The sequence below is a fragment of the Dipodomys merriami genome, unplaced genomic scaffold (genome assembly GCF_024711535.1).
Source record: "Dipodomys merriami isolate MVZ:Mamm:240054 unplaced genomic scaffold, mDipMer1.0.p SCAF_69, whole genome shotgun sequence".
NCBI classification, from domain to species: domain Eukaryota; kingdom Metazoa; phylum Chordata; class Mammalia; order Rodentia; family Heteromyidae; genus Dipodomys; species Dipodomys merriami.
This window is the reverse complement of record NW_027206279.1, coordinates 5,397,040-5,418,457: the sequence shown is the minus strand read 5'-3', so window position 1 is coordinate 5,418,457 and position 21,418 is coordinate 5,397,040. Positions and strand designations below refer to the sequence as shown.

Below are 21,418 nucleotides of genomic sequence, written 5' to 3'. Positions count from 1 at the left end.
CAGGCCATCCTCTTCCTCACTCACCTCTCCAGTGACCAAGTACTTGCCATCAGGGGAGAAGGCAAGGGCAGTGATGGTTTTCCTGAAAGAGACGGGCAGGCTTAGATGAGCACTGGTGGGCATCCCAGCCCCGGCCTCTGCAAAGGCGAGGCTGGCAGACGCCAGGGGCACCGTGGCACTTCTCTGGAGACCCCGGGCCAGCGCCCTCCCACTGCCTCCTACCTGGAACTGTTGAGGATGTGGTGCTGCTTGTGCTTCCGGGGGTTGAACAGCACAACCACACACCTGAGGAGGTGAGACAAAACTCTAAGTAAGCCCCAAACTATGGCTCCCCCAAGACTTCCCAGCCTACCCAGGAGAAGGAGCATGGACAATCAGCTCAGCGAGGCTCTGCTCTTCCCTCCTCACCTACAATGGCCTATCTGCAGCTTCAAGAGCACAAAAGTTCCAGCAGGAGACTAGAAGACTGTGCCACCACACCCATGAGCACAGCCCTGTCTTGGGTCATGCCCAGGAAAGGCAGCAGGGACACAGGCCTCACATGCCCAGGAGAAGATGCACCAGGGAAGAGGAAGTGTGACTTGGCCAGGAGCTCCCCCATCCTCCCCTGCGCTAAGGGATGAAGAAGAGCAAGGGAGGCTGTGTGCAGGGTGAGAACACAGGAAGACCATTAGGTTGAGGGAGGAGGGAGAGACGGTGCTCCTACTTATTCAGATTTGGAGACCTTCCAACACAGAGAAAGTCAGAGAGCAAGAGACCACCCTACAGTCTCTCTTTCCCCACTGCGGATGCCACATGAGGGTAGAATGGGGTCTGCGTGCCCATCTGGTAGAGGTCTTCCCAAGAGAACATGAGGGCCTGTTCTCAAAACCACCCAGGAGTCTCCTCGTGTTTCCTGGTGAGCTTCCAGCAAGTTCCTCAGTCAGCTAGGGAGCGGAGGGTGGGGCACAGCTGACATCAGTCACTGGCCCTCTACCTCCATGTCCCTGCCAGGCAGAGTGGACCAAGCCCTCTCCACCATGAGGGCTGGGCTGAGCTGAGTCAGGGAAGTCAGAGCCCAGGGGTACAGAGACGGTACACTCTTGTACAAGAAGAAGAGGCCTCCGTCCCTAGGGGAAGGCCGGGCCTCCACACCCCCTTCTTGCACAGGCCCAGGCCTGCTGCCACCATGATGAGCTAGGCCTCTGAGACCTGGTGCCTTTAGACTTTTCCTTTCAGACTAAGTAAAATTAGAGGGTGACTATGGCACAGCCATCCCTCTAGCCTTATGTAGCATTATGACCCACTCCCGCAGACCCTACTGCCCTTCACCAATGCTGTTTGTACTTTGTCCAAAGTACATCTCAACGTGTAACATTCTATATAATTTACTTCATGCATCGATTGCCAGCTTTGTGAAAATGGTGTTTTTGTTTATTCTGTTTACTGTTAAGCTCCCAGGCTCTAGACAGACACTCAATACATGCCTATGAAGGGTGAATAAAATGGTAAGTCATCACACTCATCCCAAAACCAAGTAAGGATCCAGCCAAAAAAAAAAAAGAGAGAACAATAGACCAATTTCTCTGATGAACACATCTGCAAAGCTCTTCAATAAAACAACCAACAGAATCCAGAAACAAATTTTAAAATCATACATTATGACCAATTAGGCTTCATCTCACATATACAAGGCTGGTTTAACACATGCAAATCAATAAATGCAATTCACTAGAGCCAAGGACAAAAACCAATAATCATTTCAATAGATGAGAAAAAAAGCCTTCGACAAAATACAACATCCATTCATGTGAAATGCTTTGGAGAAACTAGGAATAAAAGGAACATTTCTTACTATATATGACAGACCAACAGCCTACATCATACTAGGAGAAAACTAAAATCATTTCCCCTAAACTCAGGAGCAAGGAAAGGATGCCCACTTTCTCCACCTCTCTTCAATATAGATCTGGAATTCTTAGCCACAGCAAAGAGGTAAGAAGAAATCAAACTATCCCTATTTGCAGATGACATGATCTTATAGCTAAAGGACCCAAAAATTCATATGGAACAATGAAAGACTTAGAATACCAAAGCAATTCTAGGCAAAATAAAAAAAAAAAAAAAAGGTGGGGGGGCTGGGAAGGTGGCTCAGTGATAGAGTGCTTGCCTAGCATGCCTGAAGCCCTGGGTTCAATTCCTTGGTACCACATACACAGAAAAAGCCACAAGTGGTGCTGTGGCTCAAGTGGTAGAGTGCTAGCATTGAGCAGCTCAGCGACAGTGAGTTCAAGCCCCAGGACTAGCAAAAAAAAAAAAAAAAAGCAATGTGGGTGGTATCACAATACCAGATTTCAAACAGCTTGATACTGGCACAAAAATAGACCTAAAGATCAATGGAATAGATTAGAAGACCCAGAAATAAAATCACATATTTACAGTCATCTGATATTTGAAAAAAGGAGCCAAAGACATACAGTGGAAAAAACATAGCCTCTTCAATAACTGGTGCTGGGAAAATGGCACCCACATGCAGAAAACTATAAGTAGACCCCTGCTTGTCATCATGCACTAATATCAATCAATGGGGATCAAAACCTGAACTTAGACCCAAAACTCTGAAACAGAGTAGCAGAAACATTAGAACTTCTAGGTATAGGCAGGAACTTCCTGAATAGAGTCCCAGTAACACAATAGATAGGAGAGAGACTTGACAAGTGGCACTACATCAAAATAAAAAGTTTCTACATAGCTAAGGACATAGTCACTAAATTAGAAAGATAGCTGAAAAACTAGGAAAAGATCACCAGCAATATGTCAGTAAAGGCCTAATATCCAGTAAATACAAGGAGCTCAAGAAACTAACCTCTCCCAAACCTAATAAACCAATCACTAAATGGGCAAGGGAGCTAAGGAGAGACTTCTCAGAAGAGATAAAAATGTCAAAGAAACACACGAGGAAATGCTCATCAGCTCTGGCCATAAAGGAAATGCAAATAAAAACTCTGAAATTCCATCTCACCCCAACATATTGAATTTGAACAACAAATAATGCTGGTGGGGAAATGGGGGAACAGGAACCCTACTCCTCTGCTGGTGGGAATGTAAACTAGTACAACACTCAGGAAAAGCAGTCTGGAGGTTCCTCAAAAAACTAAACATAAGGGGCTGGGAAGATGGCTCAGTGGTAGAGCGCTTGCCTTGCATGCCAGAGGCCCTGGGTTCGATTCCTCAGCACCACACAAGAAAAAAGCTGGAAGTGGCGCTGTGGCTCAAGTGGTAGAGCGCTAGCCTTGAGCTGAAGAGCTGAGGGACAGCGCCCAGGCCCAGAGTTCAGGCCCTACGACCGGACCCAAAAACAAAACAAAACAAAAAAACTAAACATAGACCTTCCATATGACCCAGCCACACCACTCCTTGACATCTACCCTGAGCATCATGAGCCAGGAAAAGACAACGACACCTGCACAGCCATGTTCACTGCCACACTAGTCACAAGATATGAAAACAGTCCAGATCCACTCATTAGATGAGTGGATCAAAAAAAAAAATGTGGTACCTATATACAATGGAATTTTACACAGCCATTAGAAAGAATAAAATAATGTCATTTGCAGGGAAATGGGTAAAACTAAAACAAACATGATAAGAGAGACAAACAGTGCATACACAGAAGTTAGATCTAAAATGCACTGGGACATGAAAAATTACACAGGATTCTAGATACTTACACACAGTGAAATCAAAACAGAGCAGTCTTAGGAGAGCATCACGAAGGTACAATACCCTAGTGCCTCTTCACATGTATATAAAATAATATACATACTGAAATGAACTCCAAAGATATGGAAACAGAGGACTTTTTTCTTTGTTTGTTTGTTTTTTGGGGTCCAGTCATGGGGCCTGGGCGCTGTCCCTCAGCTCTTCAGCTCAAGGCTAGCACTCTACCACTTGAGCCACAGCGCCAATTCCAGCTTTTTTCTTGTGTGGTGCTGAGGAATCGAACCCAGGGCCTCTGGCATGCAAGGCATGCGCTCTACCACTAAGCCACCTTCCCAGCCCTTAAAGGACTTTTTTCTTAATTTGTTTTTTCTTTTTCTGATGACTCTGTATTCTTTATCTGATACACAGTGTATTCATGTGCACATCTGTGGGAGGGTTGGAGGAAGGCACAGAATCCAAGGAAAAAGGGTGAAAAATTGCAGCAGTGGACACTGGACATTGATGAAATGGGTGGAAATGGGAATGAGGGCATGGGAGAGAATACAGGTACAGATGACATTGTACAGAAGGAAATGTACTTATTATCTGATGTATGTAAGTGTCTGCTGTTTATCATCTCTAAAATAACAATAAAGTAAATAAAAAAAAATAAAGGTAAGTCACTAGACACAGGATCTCAAAGCTGAATGCTGAGGAACAGCCTAGTGGCAGACCTTGGATTAGGGCCCAAGGGGAAGTCCATGGTTCTCCCACATCATGGCATTTGGAATAGCTCGAGTGATGCCCCGGAGCAGTACAGGGCAGAAAGAACAAGAGCAACCAGCCAGACCTCTCTGCTAATACAGTGTGATCTTGCACATGTTCCTTCACTCCTCTGAACCTCCATTTCCTTATCTATGAAGTACTATCTACCTCACAGAACTGCTGTGGGAACTGAAGACAATGCATAGTCAACCAGCGTGGTGTCTTATGCTATTTTCTTTTTCTTTTTTCGGTCGATCGTGGGCTTGAACTCTGGGCTTAGGCACTGTCCCTCAGCTCTTCAGCTCAAGGCCAGCACTCTATCGTTGAGCCACAGCACCACTTCTGATCTTCTACTGGTTTATTGGAGATAAGAGTCTCACAGACTTTCCTGCCCAGGCTGGCTTTTTGAACAGTGATCCTCAGATCTCAGCCTCCTGAGTACCTATAGGACTACAGGCGTGAGCTACCAGTGCCTGACTTATGTTATTTTCTTGAAGGACACCCTAAACAAGGGTCAGAGGCAACTACTTTCCAGATAGTCAACAGTTCCAATAGGAAGTCCTACCGTGTCCTATACCAGACTTTCTGGATACTACTGAGTTTCCTGAAACTGTACTCATCCCGATGGGGAATCACAAACTACTCCTCCAGATTTACTTCCAAAGAGGGAAATCTGTGAACTTCAATTATCCCAAGAGACAAGGCAGCTAACACTTTTGCTGGGGGCGTGGCTTGTGGTCTTCCATGAGTTCCGCTGTCATCTTTGTTCTGAGCCACTTCACAGACTGGGTAACAGTAACTCCATGAGTTCCGTGGCTGGTGGTATAGGACTCCTGTTTGCTCAAAGGAGAATCTCCACGAGCAGCGGTGATCTGAGCACCCTCCTCCCCCTCATTCTGGTATGCCGACCAGCAGCTCCAACACATAAAGTGATTCCTCCTTTCCTTGGGACCTCTGCACTTGACAATTCCTCCATCTGGAACACTCTGGTGTGAAATCTCACGTGCCACTTCCTCCATGTCATTCAAGTTTAGTTCTAATGTTTCCCCATCACTGAGTCCTGGACCCCCGAATTTTATAGCAGCCCCCTCTGCTCCCCCTTATTCACTTACTCTATGTCCCATCACCATTTTATTTTTCCCAATACTTGCCACTCTCTGACACCACCTTGCTCCTTTCCTTGTTTGCATGCTTCTAGTTTGCTCTATCAGCCTGCAGCCTAAGCCTGTGGAAGCAGTGGCCCTGCTGGGCTTACTCACCACTCTTCTGGACAAGAGGAACGCATGTGTCATGAGCTGACTGTTATGGAAGAAGGAGGGCCCTGCAGTGCGTGTGAGAGACGCGGGAAGCCATGGGAAAGGCACCAAGGACTCTGATGTGCAGCCCATCCAGCTTGTCTCATGGAGCAAGGGGCGCTCTGTGCTCCTGAAGCTCAGAGCTCACCAGAACTCGTCAGAAGACTGTGCCTGTGCCTGCATCCTGGGAGACCCCGCGTGGAGCTAGGGTCTCAGTGTAAAATCCAACTTAGGTTGAGTACACAGAGGACCTTCTCAAAAGTGAGTTTTCCCTTTCTCTCTACTTAGAGCAACTAAGAGGCTGCTGGGGAAGCCTGGTCTCCTTGCTAGGGGGCTCCCCACTCAGAGGTCCTGAGGCAGCTCAGAGCACTTGGCTCAGAGCACTCACCAGCTCACTCTGGCACTGGACGGGCTCCACAGTGGCAGCAGGGCTGCCAGCTTTCCCAGCTAGGGAAAGCGCAGCTCACTGAAGGGTGCTCCATCAGAGTAGGCGCTGCAAGAAGCTGCCTGGGACCCACTTGGCGTCCCTGTGTTGTGGGTTAGTAGAAAAGCTGGTGGGAAATTGCAGCTTACACAGCTGGCAGATGGCAGGATAAGCTGACAAACCAAAACCTGCCTGATAAGAAATGGGGACAGGGGCTACAAAGAATAAGAAAGTAAGGATAAAAGACTTGGGAAATAACAGTAAATCTATGGCATCACAACCTTACAGGAAACAGAAGCCCACCAATCAAAAAGCCCTTGATTCTTACTATTAGCCAAGGACAGTCTGTAAAAAGAAAGATGGCCCAAGTGTCAGGAATGGCTCAGCGCTGTCTTCCTGTGGCATGGCTAAGCCACATGCTTTCTTTCTCTGCCATATTTCTTTTCTGATAAACTTTCCTCTCACCTTTGCTACATTTTGCTTATTGCCTGAATTCTTCTCTTGTCAGACTCAAGGACTGAGTTTGTTCAGCTGCTCTAAGCTTTCTAGTAACATATCTGATGCGCTAGCTTCTTTTTTTGACTTGGACTCATTAAATGGTTACACTAGGGTGGCAAAGGGATGTAAATGTGACAGTTGAGAGGTGGGCTTCCTGTTGGGAAAGTGGGAGCACAGGGAGAACGCTGGAGAAGAGAAGCAGGGACCACTAAAACCAGGGGGGTCTCTGCCCAGAGACAATGCTCAGCCTGGAGTCCCAGCCTACCTCTGCTCGGCCCACTGTGCAGTCTTGTTTCCTCTCGGAAAACTTTGTTTTGGTTTGATATTTGCTACTAAGCCTCTGGGAGCATTTTCTGAGTTTTGTTTCTCTCCTTGTTTCTAGGATACCTGAGCTGGCTCCCAGCGCAGCGAGAGGAGCAGGAACAAGAGTGGGGGTGGAGGGTGTATTAGGATTAGCAGATAGGAAGAGAGGATGGGAAGAACCTGTTTGGGTTCGTTCATGTAGACTGTGGGGATCCCCAGCTACCCCAAAAGCACATCAGGGAGCTTCAGCAAGAGCACCACTCAAACACCCAGAAAGAGGACATTTGCAGAGAGACTGAAGTTCTAAGAAATCCAAAGGCCTGAATTCAAACTGACCAGGAGTACTGTCCAGGGATGGCCCAGGAAGTACATTCAGGAAACTTTCTGGAGGTTACACCAGGTAAATCCCAGACACGACCTGGAGGACTGGAACACCCAGGTGCCCGCACAGGGCTAGAACCTGCCCCAAAACATAAAGCACATGCTGCTCTTAAAGGCTCTGGGCGTGAGGCCCAGGGAATGTGGACAAGAGCAAGGCAACTGGGCTCCAGGGTGGGGACGCAGAGCTCAGCAAGCACACGCACAGAGCAGCGCCCCAGGCCTTTCCTGCCCACTCTAGGTCTAGCCTCAGCCCCACCTCCAACAAGAAGGAACCTGGCTTTTCCAAGCAGAGGCAGGAACGGGTGGAATTCCCCTGAGGCAGGCAGCAAGGGTTATCCAACAGCAGAGGCCTGTAGGAGAGGAGGAGGGAGGCCAGACTTGCCTCTGCCAGGCCCAGCCACAGCATCTCCCACAACACCCCACCTACTGACTCCATACACTACAGGACTCTTTAGGGGAGACATGGATCTCCAAAGCCAGGGGCAGAAGTCTCCTGGGAACAAGGAGCTGCCCATCAACTAGGCTCTTCTTTGAATGGCAAGTAAACAGCTTAGAGGAAGAGCAGCTTGAAAAATAACCGGAAAGTCTGGTCTTCCCTACCCCATGCTATGTGCAGCCAGGCTATAGGACTAGACCCCAGAACTCACACCAGTTATCCCAATTTGAACAAACTGCATCGCCTCCTTCAATCTACTTACTTCTCAATGTATAGAGGCAGCAAAGGACTAACCTCCCATGATTATGCTGAGTACTACAGCTCATGTCAAGTGTTTTAAAAGCATCTGGCATGAAATAAGTACTCAATAAAGGTAGTTTCGGTCTTCTTGTAGTGAGAAGGTGAAACTAAGAAAATGTGAGACTGAAAAGTTGCTAAGCTATCATGCCAGGGAAGTAGACATCCCCAGGCTGGTGGCTGGGCAAGGAAAGCAGAGCTGCGGCCCTTCTCATTTTCATGTTCCTGCACCAGCAAGAGACAGAGGCTCCCAGGAAGAACTAGAGGTGGGAGCCGCTCCTGAAGGTACGCTTCTGTGGAAATGTAAGAAGCTACAGCTGGCGGATGGAAAGGCAGCAGGGAAAGAACGCCAGCATCTGTCCCAAGGGACATCACAACCGACACCTCCCAGGTGACTCAAGCCAGGGACACCATCACATCAGCATTATCCACAGCAGCTAAAAAGTTGAAAGAAGCCAAATGTCCACAGAATAGATACAATGTAGTTTATCTACAAAATGGAGCATCATTCAGCCATAGAAAGGAATGGAGTGCTGACATATGCTACAACATGAAGGAACTTTGAAAACATAAGGCTAAGTGAAAGAAGCCGGGCACAAAAAGCCAAATGTTCTAGGATTCCATTTATATGACATACCCAGAACAGACAAATCTATGGAGCTGGAACGTGAAGAAGTGTTTCCTATGACTTGGGGTTCCAGGGAAGAGGGCTGGAGAATGATGTCAGTGGATATAGAGTTTTGGGTTTTTTTCTTATTTTTGTTTCTGACAGAGTCACTGCTAGGCTGCCCAGGGCTGACCACCTAGGCTCAAGCAATCCTCTGTCTTCATATATCAGAGCAGCCGGAACTACCCATACACACCACTGTACCTACTACATGCAGTTTCCTTCTAGGACAAGACGATAAAAATGCTCTGAAACTGACTGTGGTGATGGCACCCTGTGAAAATACTAAAACCTATTGAATTGGGTATTTGTTTACTAGGCTGCTAGGAGTCAAAATCCTGGCCTGAGAATACTATAGTACCACTGAGCTAGGTACACAGCCCTGAACTGGGTATTTCAGATGTACAGAATCACATCATGATAAAGCTGTTTCTAAAAACAATTAGAAAATAGTTGCTGAAGATGAAATAGTTGCTAAAGATGTTTCTGTAATATGGAGTATGTATAGGTGAGCAGGACCTAGGGAATGGCTAAAAAGCAGGATAGGATGATAACAAAGATAATGAAGAGCCTTCACCTAGCCTGGCACCAAAACATGAACTCGGAGAGAGCTCCAGAAGATGTCATGAAACCCCATGCACACCCTGACTGATCTGGTATGTCTATGAAACTCCCACACAACAAGATCTGTTCTTCAATACTTACCCAGCTGGGTAGGCAACTAAACCTGATCGGGGGTCACAGGCAAGTCCTCTGCCTCCAGACACGGTGATTCCCAGAACCTTCTCCAAGGTCACCTGTGAGAGGAAGACAAAGGAATGTCATTATAGACAGTGTGGCTTGCGAGTGAGGTGCTGCAGACACCCGGGCATCCTCTGCAGCATTAGCTTCTCCATGCCTCAGCTTCAGGAGAGGGGGCTGCAACTCCTTCAGGCTCTGTTAGGGCCACAGCCTCTTGATCTTACGGAAAATGCCAGTAAGGTGCATCACTTGTATTTAACTAGGCTCGGTCTGCTGGGACCATGGAAAAGATAACCAACTGGTTAAAGCACAGCTCAGGCCACAGAGGAGCAGGCATCCCTCCAACCTGGGAAGGCACCATGTTTACACTGGAGTACTGGGTCCCTAGACAGGACTCTGGGCCCTATGAGTTCAGGAGAGGTCACGGGTCTTTGCAAAGAAAAGGACATTGTGATCTACCAGGAGCCAAAAGAATGTTAGGTATCAATTAGGCGACTCATAGTATTCCTGACCTTTGCATTCCAGCATGCTTTTCCCCTCTATCAGAGGACTCCACCACCCAGAACCTGCCAGATCATAGACTGAGAGCCTAAGAGGCAGAAACAAAGCTTAATGCTCTGTTTTGCAAATCATAGATGCTCAGAGTACTCTAATTATTATTATTAAGCCACAACTCCCACAGAGATGAAAGCAAAAAGTGCTCTGAGATCCTGAGATATGAGCCATCGCTCTCATAATCAGCATTTTCCCTCCACAGTCTGCAGCCACATGACCCACAGTGAACTCACTTCAAATTAGTTCATGGGTCTTTCCACTCAGAGACCCCATGTGAGGTCTGGAGTGTCCTGTACCCTGCTTGTCACTTCACCTCACGCTCTGCTCACACCTGGCTGGTCATCTGCACTTCCTCTACCCACCATACTCAGGGAGGTCCTTGCTCTTCTTTGACTCAGAGAACAGAGCTTCTGAATGTAGAATGGCCAAGTACACAGGCCAGACTGTGATCTGCTAAAAAAAACTTTGTCTCTGGGGAATCCTCAGCCCTAAGAAGGCAATGTGAGATGGCACTGGTGGCCCTGTAAGCCTAGCTACTCAGGAGGCTGAGATCTGAGGATTGCAGTTCAAAGCCAGCCCAGGCAGGAAAAGTCCATGAGACTCTTATCTCCAACAAACCACCAGAAAACCAGAAGAGGCATTGTGGCTCAAGTGGTGAAGTGCTCACATTGAGCTGAAGAGCTGAGGGACAGCGCCCAGGCCCAGAGTTCAAGCTCCATGACCAAAAAAAAAGCAATGTGAGTCAGAAATGAGTAAGTGATGTCGACACTTGTGTCAGGATGAAATCTCCTAGCACAGGCCGTTTTCTAGAAAGGGAAGCCCAGAACCAATTAAGATAATTATACTAATTGATTTTCCCAAAGGGGGAAGTGGGTGCATTTATAGAACAGTGGATTAAATTCTTATGTCCATGGGCCATTTTAGTTTGAATTAGATTGGAGAGAAATGCCTTGTGGTAACCAAACATCAAAATATGCCCACAAGATGACACAACAGAGCCTGCCCCCTAAGAAGGTCCCCAAGAGTCTTGGTGTCTTTTGGGCTACTAGCCAGGAATTCTGGTGAGACTGCTCATAGGTAGAAGCAGGTTAGGCACGACGCACCAACTCACAGCATGAGGCAAACACCAAATTTTCCAATTACCCTTGGCTTAGCCAAGACACTCAACTAATGTGAGTTAAACCACTCTAGAGACACCCTTAGTGCCTGATCTGACCTGTGCCTCCTGCCACCTTTGAGTCTCAGGCACAACAAGCCTGGCATACAGTCACACGGCACTGACTGGAGAGCATAAAATCCTCCTGGGAAGTCTAGAGGTGATATTAATCTTCCATGTCTCTAATTATCCCAGAGGGAAAGGGACTCAGGATTTTACTACCATACCTACTGTCTATTGAAGAGACGAGGAAAAAGAAGGCCTGGCTGGCACAATCCACAGGGATGGCAGAGGTCACCCAACCAGATGCACTGAGCTGAAAGACTGTGTAGTTCTACTCTCTTCACACTGCTCTGGCTAAGGCAAATCATTTGGGTTCATGTTTTCACGGATCCCTTACCTCCCTATGCTTCCGTGTTGATCCCAAAGAACCAGACCAACGCTGCTGGTTCTTAGCTGTCATGTCCTCTGAAGGAGTCTAGGTAGGTGTTTTGTGGGTAAAGGATCCAATGCTATTGAGAATGAATTGTAAAGCTAGCCTGCATTTTCCAACAGCAATCTAGGGCAGGAAGATGTGATTTACTCAGATTTTAAGGTTCAGTGCTTAGTTGTTGTTGTTGTTTTTGTCAGTTGTGGGTCTTGCACTCTGGGCCTGGGCACTGTCCCTGAGCTCTTCAGCTCAAGATGAGGGCTCTACCACTTTAGCCATAGTGCCACTTCTGGTTTTCTGGATGTTCCTGCCCGGGCTGGCTTTGAACCAGGATCCTCAGATCTCAGCCTCCTAAGTAGCTAGGATTACAGGCGAGAGCCACTGACACCGGGCTAGTGTGTAACTTTTTTTTATTTTTGTCGGTCGTGGGGCCTGAACTCTGGGCCTGGGCACTGTCCCTCAGCTCTTCAGCTCAAGGCAAGCGCTCTGCCACTTGAGCCACAGCACCACTTCCAGTTTTCTGAGTGGTTTATTGGAGATAAGAGTCTCATAGCTTTTCCTGCCTGGGCTGGCTTTGAACCTTGATCCTCAGATCTCAGCCTCCTGAGTAGCTGGCCATTATAGGCGTGAGCCACCAGCACCTGGCTGTATAACTTTTTTTAACGATGACCCATTGACCCATGGGTACATACATGTACATCAAACTGAAACATTTCCTAAAATAGTACTTTTCTTACTTTATATACTTCAAGATACTCTTGTATTCTATATCATTAAAAGAAAATTCTGGTCAAGGCTCACTTTATCGATCCTATGGCTGTAGACGAGCTAGCTGAAGGTCTAGTTTGGGAAGGCAGCTACAGACCCTTGGGTCCTGCCAGGCTTGGATTACTGGCTCTGCTTGTGGCACCTTTGTGTTCTTTGTATTCTTCTGCCACTGTCCTCCTAGGCCCGCACAGAACACGCTTCCTGACTAGGAAAACACTACAGGCAAAGAGTTTGCCTGAGCTCAAAACTTGGCTTATTTTCAAAGCATGGGTTTTTGCTTTTTCTGGCTTTCTAGAGCAGCAATCCAAGGGGGAAAAAAGGAGTTTCCTTTGGCTCTATGGAGGGGGAGGAGCAGGGAAAAACATTCAGGGGGCATCAGTTGGTTTTTATGTTCTTAACTCAAACCAGCTTCCTGTTTGCAGGGAAGTTTGGGACTGAACTCTACTTTCAAAGGACCTAAGAGTCCAGCGCTCCTGTGAAGTCTCGGGTATCTAGGCTTATGTTTGTAAGACTCCAATACAATGGGCTTTACACACTGAGAAAATTCTCTCCCTCTCCACGTATCCTTCCGGTCTCTTTCCCAATAGGTAGTAAAGAACCTACCCATGGAGACAAGCCTGGACGCCCTCGAAGCACCACACACTGAGAATACCCAGGACACGAATGGCGTCTAGGAGGTGGCTTTGTAAACCCTGACATGCACATTCAGTGGCAGGACACCAGCAGCCTAGAACTCACAATGGTGGAAATCAACACAGGCTTTTCTTCCTGTCAGAGAGTCTATAAATGCAGGCCAGCGCACCAGTGAGTTTCCAAGCACTGTCATCTCTCATTGGAGTATGACTGTAACTCTCTGGTTCAGGCTTTGTCCCTGCTGTCTTTCCTCAACATGTAGGTCAAAGCAATTTCTCTAAAGCTTAAGGGGAATCATTACATTATTCTGCTTGAACTCCCCCTCCACTGGCTTCCCATCTCCCTTAAGTTCAAGTCCAAATACTTGACCCAGATTTACAAGGGTCTAAATCATCAAGCCTCTGGCAACCTCTCTGACCTCTTTTGTTTTTTGTTTTGTTTTTTGCATCGGTCATAGGGCTTGAACTTTGGGCCTGGGTGCTGTCCCTCAGCTCTTCAGCTCAAGGCTAGCTCTACCACTTGAGCCACAGTGCCACTTCTGGTTTTCTGGTGGTTTATTGGAGATGAGTCTTGCAGAGCCGGGTATCAGTGGCTCAAGCCTGTAATTCTAGCTACTCAGGAGGCTGAGATCTGAGGATCGCAGTTCAAAGCCAACCTGGGCAGGAAAAGCCATCTTATCTCCAATAAACCACCAGAAACCCACAAGTGGCACTGTGGCTCAAGTGGTAGAGCACTTACTTGCCTTGAGTTGAAGAGCTGAGGGACAGCCCCCCAGCCCATAGTTCAAGCCCATGACAAAAACAAAAAACAAAACAAAACAAAAAACAAAAAAAAACCCGAGTCTTACAGACATTCCTTCCCAAGATGGCTTTGAACTGTGATCCTCAGATCTCAGCCTCCAGAGTAGCTAGGATTATAGGCATGAGCCACCAGTACCTAGCCTCTGACCTCTTTCTCTATACTCTCTCCCTGCTCTAGGCACCTGAAAACCTCCAACAACTTCAGCAGTCTCTAGCATAGCCTTTTGCATACACTGCTTTTCCGGACTAACAATTCTTCCCTTAGCTATTCACAGAGCTAATCCACTCAGGTCTTAGCTCAAAAGTCTCCTCCTCTGAGAGGACTTTCCAGATTGGCTTTATTGCCTTCATTTTCTCTACTTGCCCAATGTACTTGTCTTCCTAGGACACAGAAGCAGTAGTGACATTACTTTTATCTCTGTCCAGGTATGTTTTCTCCTCCCCATCAGAAGGTGGGCTCCCTGAGGATAGGACCTAGGTCAAATCCCCATGTATCCCTAGCACTTTAGCCTGGCACACAATGAGCCCTTGATACTCATCTGATGAATAAATGGACACCTGGCAGAGGCTTTGGGAACAGTGAAAGATCAGACATGAGTAAGCTCAGGAAAACTAGGGGTATTTCAGGTCAATATAATTGCTTTCCATCAAGTATCTAAAACTGAATGGTCATGTCCAGCAGAGGACAAACACAAAGGAAGCTTCATGGCACAGGTCAAGATGATGGTGGGTACCTGACTGCTCACTGTTACCCCAGATAGTCTAACTGTAAATCGTAAACATTACACAATCAATGCTAAAAAGGGAGGAGATAGGGCCAAGGATGCACTTCGGGCTCAGGACCTTATGCACAGCAAACTTCTGTTACTCACATCCCTGATCTCTCACTGTCTCTTTCTCTCCTCAAACATTTTTTTTTAAAAACTCATTTGACACAGTAATGTGGGGGAACACATTTGAAGAGTCCAAGAATATGTGTTTTTATTTGATTTAGATTTTTCATTTGTTTATAAAGCTACACATTCATATCATTCTCTACCTTGTTGCTTTTTTTTTTTTTTTTTTGGTCATGGGGTTTGAACTCAGGGCCTGGGTGATGTCCCTGAGCTCTTTTCTCAAGGCTAGGGCTCTACCACTTTGAACCACAGTGCCACTTTTGGTTTTTGAGTGGCAAACTGGAAATAAGAGTCTCAGGGGGACTTTTCTACAGGGGCTAGCTTTGAACTGCGATCCTCAGATCTCTGCCTCATGAGTGGTTAGGATTACAGATGTGAGCCACTGGCATCTGGCTTACCATGCCATTTTTTAAAACCTCAATGCATAACACTTTTCCGATTGCAGCATAACACTTTTCCATAGCAGCAGGCATGAAATGGGCTCCTCACAGAGCCCCAGTGCTGACCTCTAATGAATAGGCAGCATGAGCAAGAACTAAACTATTGGCTAAGCCAGGGAGATTTTGAAATGTTTCTTTCCCAAGCCCAGAGATTCTCAAGCTGTATCATCTCAGGATATTTTTATACTCTTAGAAATTATTAAAGACCCAAAAGAGTTTTTGATTATGAAGATTGTGTCTACTAGTATCTCCTATAGGGCTGGGAAGGTGGCTCAGTGGTAGAGCGCTTGCCTTGCATGCCTGAGGCCTGGGTTCGATTCCTCAGCACCACATAAGCAAAAAGAAAAAGCCGGAAGTGGCGCTGTGGCTCAAGTGGTAGAGCGCTAGCCTTGAGCTGAAGAGCTGAGGGACAGCGCTCAGGCCCAGAGTTCAGGCCCCACGACTGGACCCAAAAAAATAAATAAAATAAAATAAAATAAAATAGTTATCTCCTATATTGGAAATATTTTAGATATTTGTCTAGTTAAAAGTAATGATAGGCTGGAGACATGGCTCAGTTGCTAGAGTGCTAGCCAATGAGCAAAAGCATCAGGTACCAAATTTGAGTCTCAGTCTCAGATTCAAAAAAAAAGAAAAGGAAAGAAAAGAATAGTAATAATAACAAACCCTTTATTCATTAACATTTTTATTAAATGAAATTCTAAAAAAAATAGGAAGAGTAGCACTGTTTTACATTTTGTAGACAACAGCCGGATTTTCATATCTGCATCTGCATTTAATCTGTTGTGATGGTTTCTAGTTGAAGCATATGAAGAAAAGCTGGCCTCTTTTGGATGTACAGTTAGAAAACAAATAACATGAAAAACTCCCTGAAAGGATTTTTGAAATCCCAGAGGTTCTCAGGTCATACTCATTTGAGATCCTTTCCTGGGTACTACAGCTTCTTTCCACATGGGAAGCAACCCCAATAGTGTGAGAGTTCTGGCCTCAAGCATCATTTGAGGAGACAGGCAGAGAAGAGATCCTGTGAGAAAATAGCTGTTCACAAAATGTCTAGGATGGGGCTAGGAATGTGGCTTAGTGGTAGAGTGCTTGCCTAGCATGCATAAAGCCCTGGGTTCAATTCCTCAGTACCACATACACAGAAAAAGCCAGAAGTGGTGCGGTGGCTCAAGTGGTAGAGTGCTAGCCTTGAGCAAAAGATGCTCAAGGATAGTGCCCAGGCCGAGTTCAAGTCCCAGGACTGACAAAAAAAAAAAAAAAAAAAAAAAAAGAAAGAAAGAAAAGAAAAGAAAAAGTCTAGGATGTGGCCCAAAGTTCTGACAGAAACTTGGGCTGGCAACTGGTCATACACTCGATACACTTTCACTTCTACGAATAAGTAAAACCCAGAAAAAAAGAGCTCCCACTCTCCACATTCACAAGGGAGGCAGTACCCACATTGTAACCAGCTTTTGCTCTGGCAAGTACAGAGTATTAAGATGCTGGAAAGCCTAGACCAGCTTGAAACAGGTGTCATCTTTCCTCTAAAGCTAGGCTACCAGCAGGCAGGCTTACTACAGGAGTCCTGTGAGACAGAGCTGGCATGCCCACCTGTCCCTATGTGAACAGTGCGATGCAGGATAGTATTGTATCTACCTGAGAAAAAGGAGGCAGGCAAAATGTTTCTCACTTTAATGAGATAAAGGGATAGCTTCATAATAGCTTATGCCCAAGAGAGAAGGAAAGAATAAGGCCATTAGTGTTTAAGTGCTCTTCTGGCTCTCATTAAAGTAGATGGAAAAAACAGGTGGCTCAGAGGTGAAAGATACACCTCTCATTCTTCATACTACATCGTTATTGCTCATAGTTTGCACTCTACCACTTGAGCCAAGTCTCCATTCTAGCACTTTTGCTGGTTAATTGGAGATGGAGTCTCAGTCCAGGCTGGCTTCAAACTGCAATCCTCCAGGACTTGGCCTCCTGAGTAGCTAGGATTATAAGCATAAGCTACAGTGGCTGGCTACAATTTATTTTTGTTTGTTTGTTTGTTTGTTTTGGTCAGTCATGGGGCTTGAACTCTGGGCTTGGCCACTGTCCCTGCGCTCTTCAGCTCAAGGCGAGAGCCCTATCATTTGAGCCACAGCACCACATCTGGTTTTCTGGTGGTTTATTGGAGATAAGTAGTCTCACAGACTTTTCTGCCTGGACTGGCTTTGAACGATGATCCTCAGGCCTCAGCCTCCTCAGTAGCTAGGATTACAGGCATGAGCCACCGGTACCCAGCTACAGTTTATTTATTTATTTATTTATTTTTTACACTCCTATGTGTTTAAGTGGTATGGGAATGTGATTCTTTTTTATGATACTGTTGCACATACTTTTCTTTTTTTTTTTTTTTTGCTTATGTGGTGCTGGGGAATCGAACCCAGGGCCTCATGCATGCAAGGCAAGCTCTCTACCACTGAGCCACCTTCCCAGCCCCTGCACATACTTTTCTTTGTATACTTTAATACTAGACAACTGAATTCATCTAATAAAATGACTTATTTCACTAAAAAAAAAAAGATCTAAAGTTCCCAAAGAGTAGGAAGAAAGATGGATCACGATCAGGGAAGATAAACAAGAAGCCTTCCTGGAAGATGACTGGGTCTAATGGTGGACATAAGGACATAAGGACAAGGAATTCTCGGTAGAGGAAGTTATATGAGACAAAATTTCTCGGCATGAAATAACAGGGCAGGTGAGCAATAATTATCTGAGAGAATATTAAATCAGGAGGTGAGATGCAATCAGTCAGGAAAAATCATGAATGCAGAAGTGGGCAAGGGAGCCTGTGGGCTCTTCCAAACCATGGAAAGACACCCAGCAGAGTACACAAAGTACACCCTGGTGATGCCTGTAAAACACACATAATCAGGAAACCCAGTTTGGAAACTGCTTGAATAGGTCAGGTATGATAGCAATGAAAATCTAGATCAGCATGAAGACAGTATGACTAGAGAACAAACAATGCATTCAAGAACCACACAGCAGCCGGGCACCAATGGCTCACGCCTGTAATCCTAGCTACTCAGGAGGCTGAGATCTGAGGATAGCGGTTCAAAGCCAGCCGGGGCAGGAAAGTCCGTGAGACTCTTATCTCCAATGAACCATCAGTAAACCACAAGTGGCACTGTGGCTCAAGTGGTAGAGCACTTGCCTTAAGCTGAAGAGCTGAGGGACAGGGCCCAGGCCCAGAGTTTAAGCCACACAACCGACCCCCTCCCCCACCACCCCCCCCCCCCCCCCGCAAAAAAAAAGAACCACACAGCAAATAAAATGGGCAAGACTGGGCACTGTATGACCATGGAGGAAAAATAAGACTAAAAGTTTGAACCTCTAGAGATAGTGAACAAGGTAGTGCCATGATCAAAAAGAAGACCTGGATAATGACAGAACTAGAAAGAAGGATCTCAGAATTATTCACATGAAGGTGAAAGTCCTAAGGCAGGAGAAGACAGAGGGAAGGAGGGTTGGGAGAGACTAAGCACAAAACTTTGGGGAGACTTTTTTTTTTTTTTGCCGGTCATGGGGCCTGAACTCTGGGCCTGGGCACTGTTCCTCAGCTCTTCAGCTCAAGGCAAGCACTTTACCACTTGAGCCACAGCGCCACTTCCAGTTTGTCCACTAATGTGCTGAGGAATCGAACCCAGGACATCACGCATGCAAGGCAAGCACTCTACCACTGAGCCACCTTCTCAGTCCAAGACTTTATTTTTAGAGTACGGAGAAAAGGAGAACCAGGAAGTCAGCAAAACAGTGTTTCTAGAAAGGAGGAGCAGTGCTAAAAGAAGTGGAGGAGAGCAAAGGGCTCTCCAGAGTTCAGAGCCACCTGCCACACATGCCACAGAACACTGGATCCCAAGAAGTCCCAGATCCATAAGCACAATCCTAACCCAATCACAGACACTCTGGGTAGAGTCTTGTATGCTTTTTCTTATCTGTCTGTCTGTCTGTTTGTCTGTCTGTCTGATCAGTCTAAGAGCTACAGAGGAGGTAACACCAGCCAATTAAAGAGCCAATTTGTGGAACCAAAACAATGGTCCCTGTTAGAGAAGGGCTCCATGCACAGACCTGTGGCATTAACTATTAAGGTTTTCTCTCTCTCAGTGCTAGAGACTTCTTACTATAGGCAGTCTGCCAATGGCATAGGAATAACTGCTCCCTTGAGATAGGGAACTAAGGCCAGGGTCACAAAAGGCCAGGGTCATCCAGGATCTGGTAACCTCCAACTGAAAAGGAATCCCCAGCAACAGGGAGGAAAGCAATCTGGTTTTGTTGCCATGTTTTGCTGCCACCAGCTTCTCACTTCCCTCCCCTCCCTTACCCCACTTCTCAATCCCACTCAATACGAGTTATAAATACCTCTGTCGCAAGTTGCTGCAGCCAGACCTCAGCATGCCATTTCTATAAACAAGCACGTTAGAGACCTGTCCAAGGAGCAGCACTCCCAATCTTCCCTCCTCCCTTCCTGCAGGTTAAGAATAACTATTTTTGTCTCCTGCCCACACACTGCACTCTAATCTCACAGGGCAGACTCTCCACCACATTCTAAGAATTGCCACTTAAGCAAGCCACAGAAGCCTACAGCCTTTGTGCCCAGACTCAGGCAGCTGGGCAGGCACCCAGTGACCTGGGAGATGGGAGGGAGACTTTCGCTGCTTCAGAGCACAATGCGCCAACTGGTCAAAGGCAGGCAGTGACAACGCACATTAGCCATTCCAAACCAGGCAGAGACTTCACCTCTTAATCCAGCTCCTGCTCTACCCAGTTCCATCTACACCACAAAGGCTCTCAGAAACAAGACACTTAAAAGCTGATAGAAATCCAGGCTTTCCTGCTTAACAGTTCAGAATTCGAGCTGAGTCAACTGTCCCGTGCTGAGATTGCGATAGTCTCAGTTTCTAAGGGAGGGGAGGCAATCCTACTATTGCTTGGAGGATCTGACACAAGGGACTCCTCCTAGCCATCATCCCCCAGGAAACTAGAACGAAGGTTCCTAAGCCTGGCCTATGGACAGAATTACTCAGAGGACTTTCCAGATAGTAACATTCCTTATTCCATCCCCTCATCCTCTTCCTGGAAGACTTTTTTTTGGGGGGGAGGTAATAGGGTCTTACTATGTCGCCTGTATAAGCAATCATCCTGCCTTAGCCTTGAATAGTATATGCCATCATACTCAGCTCTGCAACAAGATCCTGAATGCAAAAATGAGGTAAAGTTTAATCATCTGTGTATCATAAGCTCTGCAGAAGTGGGCCTGGGCTATACTCCTGTTTGGCAGGTTTAGGGAAGATTGCCTGAGACCAGGAGTTGGAGGTCAACTTCAGCAACTCAGGGAGATCCTTGTGTCAAAAATGTTTTTTAGGGCTGGGAAGGTGGCTCAGTGGTAGAGCGCTTGCCTTGCATGCCTGAGGCCCTAGGTTCAATTCCTCAGCACCACATAAGCAAAAAGAAAAAAGCCGGAAGTTGCGCTGTGGCTCAAGTGGTAGAGCGCTAGCCTTGAGCTGAAGAGCTGAGAGACAGCACCCAGGCCCAGACCGGACAACACCCCCCCCCCAAAAAAAAGGTTTTTTTTAAAAAAGTCGAGCACCAGTGGCTCATGCCTGTAATCCTAGCTACTCAGGAGGCTGGGATCTGAGGAGCGTGGTTCAAAGGAAAATCTCTGAGACTCTTTATCTCCAATTAACCACCAGAAAACCAGAAGTGGTGCTACGGCTCAAGTGGTGGAGCACTTGCCTTGAGCTGAAGAGCTGAGGGTCAGTGCCCAGGCCCAGGCACATGACCAACCAAAAAAAAAAAAAAGCCTCTCTGAGGGTTCTAATGATTAATCCAGTTGTGATTTAAAGGATACTGTCATTTGATTTCCAAATTTAGACCCTCTGGGGACTATTGGAAGTGTTCCAAGTCTTGGAAGAATACCTGTGGGGTATAAAAGGTCTTGTGCACAGAGTCTACTGCTACAATACTAGATGGATACTCAGCCAAAAAGGCTCTCAGCACTTTATACAGAATATAATTTAGTACTGAAAATTCCTTGAATGACTAGTATTATGTCCATTTTACAGATGCAGTCAAGGAAGCAGTACATGGAAGAAGCAAGATTTTAGAATGGGGGCTATCTGGTCCCCAAAACCAGAGTGCCCTGGGGAGAGAATTCTGATTTCCTACCACCCCCATGATGTCACCATTTCTGTAAGATTATATAAGAAGCCGCCAGGCCTCTGTGGT

The 21,418-nt window shown here is 46.4% G+C and overlaps 1 protein-coding gene across 3 annotated transcripts in view; it reads right to left on the bottom strand.

The window, feature by feature from the left end:
* The window catches only part of Mapkbp1 (mitogen-activated protein kinase binding protein 1), a 54,769-nt gene that overhangs the window by 17,645 nt on the left and 15,706 nt on the right, over positions 1 to 21,418 (bottom strand). For all 3 annotated transcript variants that reach the window (XM_070005855.1, XM_070005857.1, XM_070005856.1), the window contains exons 3-5: positions 9,453 to 9,544; positions 223 to 285; positions 25 to 82 (exon numbers count right to left, since the gene is read on the bottom strand). In XM_070005855.1, the coding sequence (XP_069861956.1) occupies positions 25 to 82; positions 223 to 285; positions 9,453 to 9,544 (213 nt within the window). The remainder of the gene's footprint in view (positions 1 to 24; positions 83 to 222; positions 286 to 9,452; positions 9,545 to 21,418) is intronic.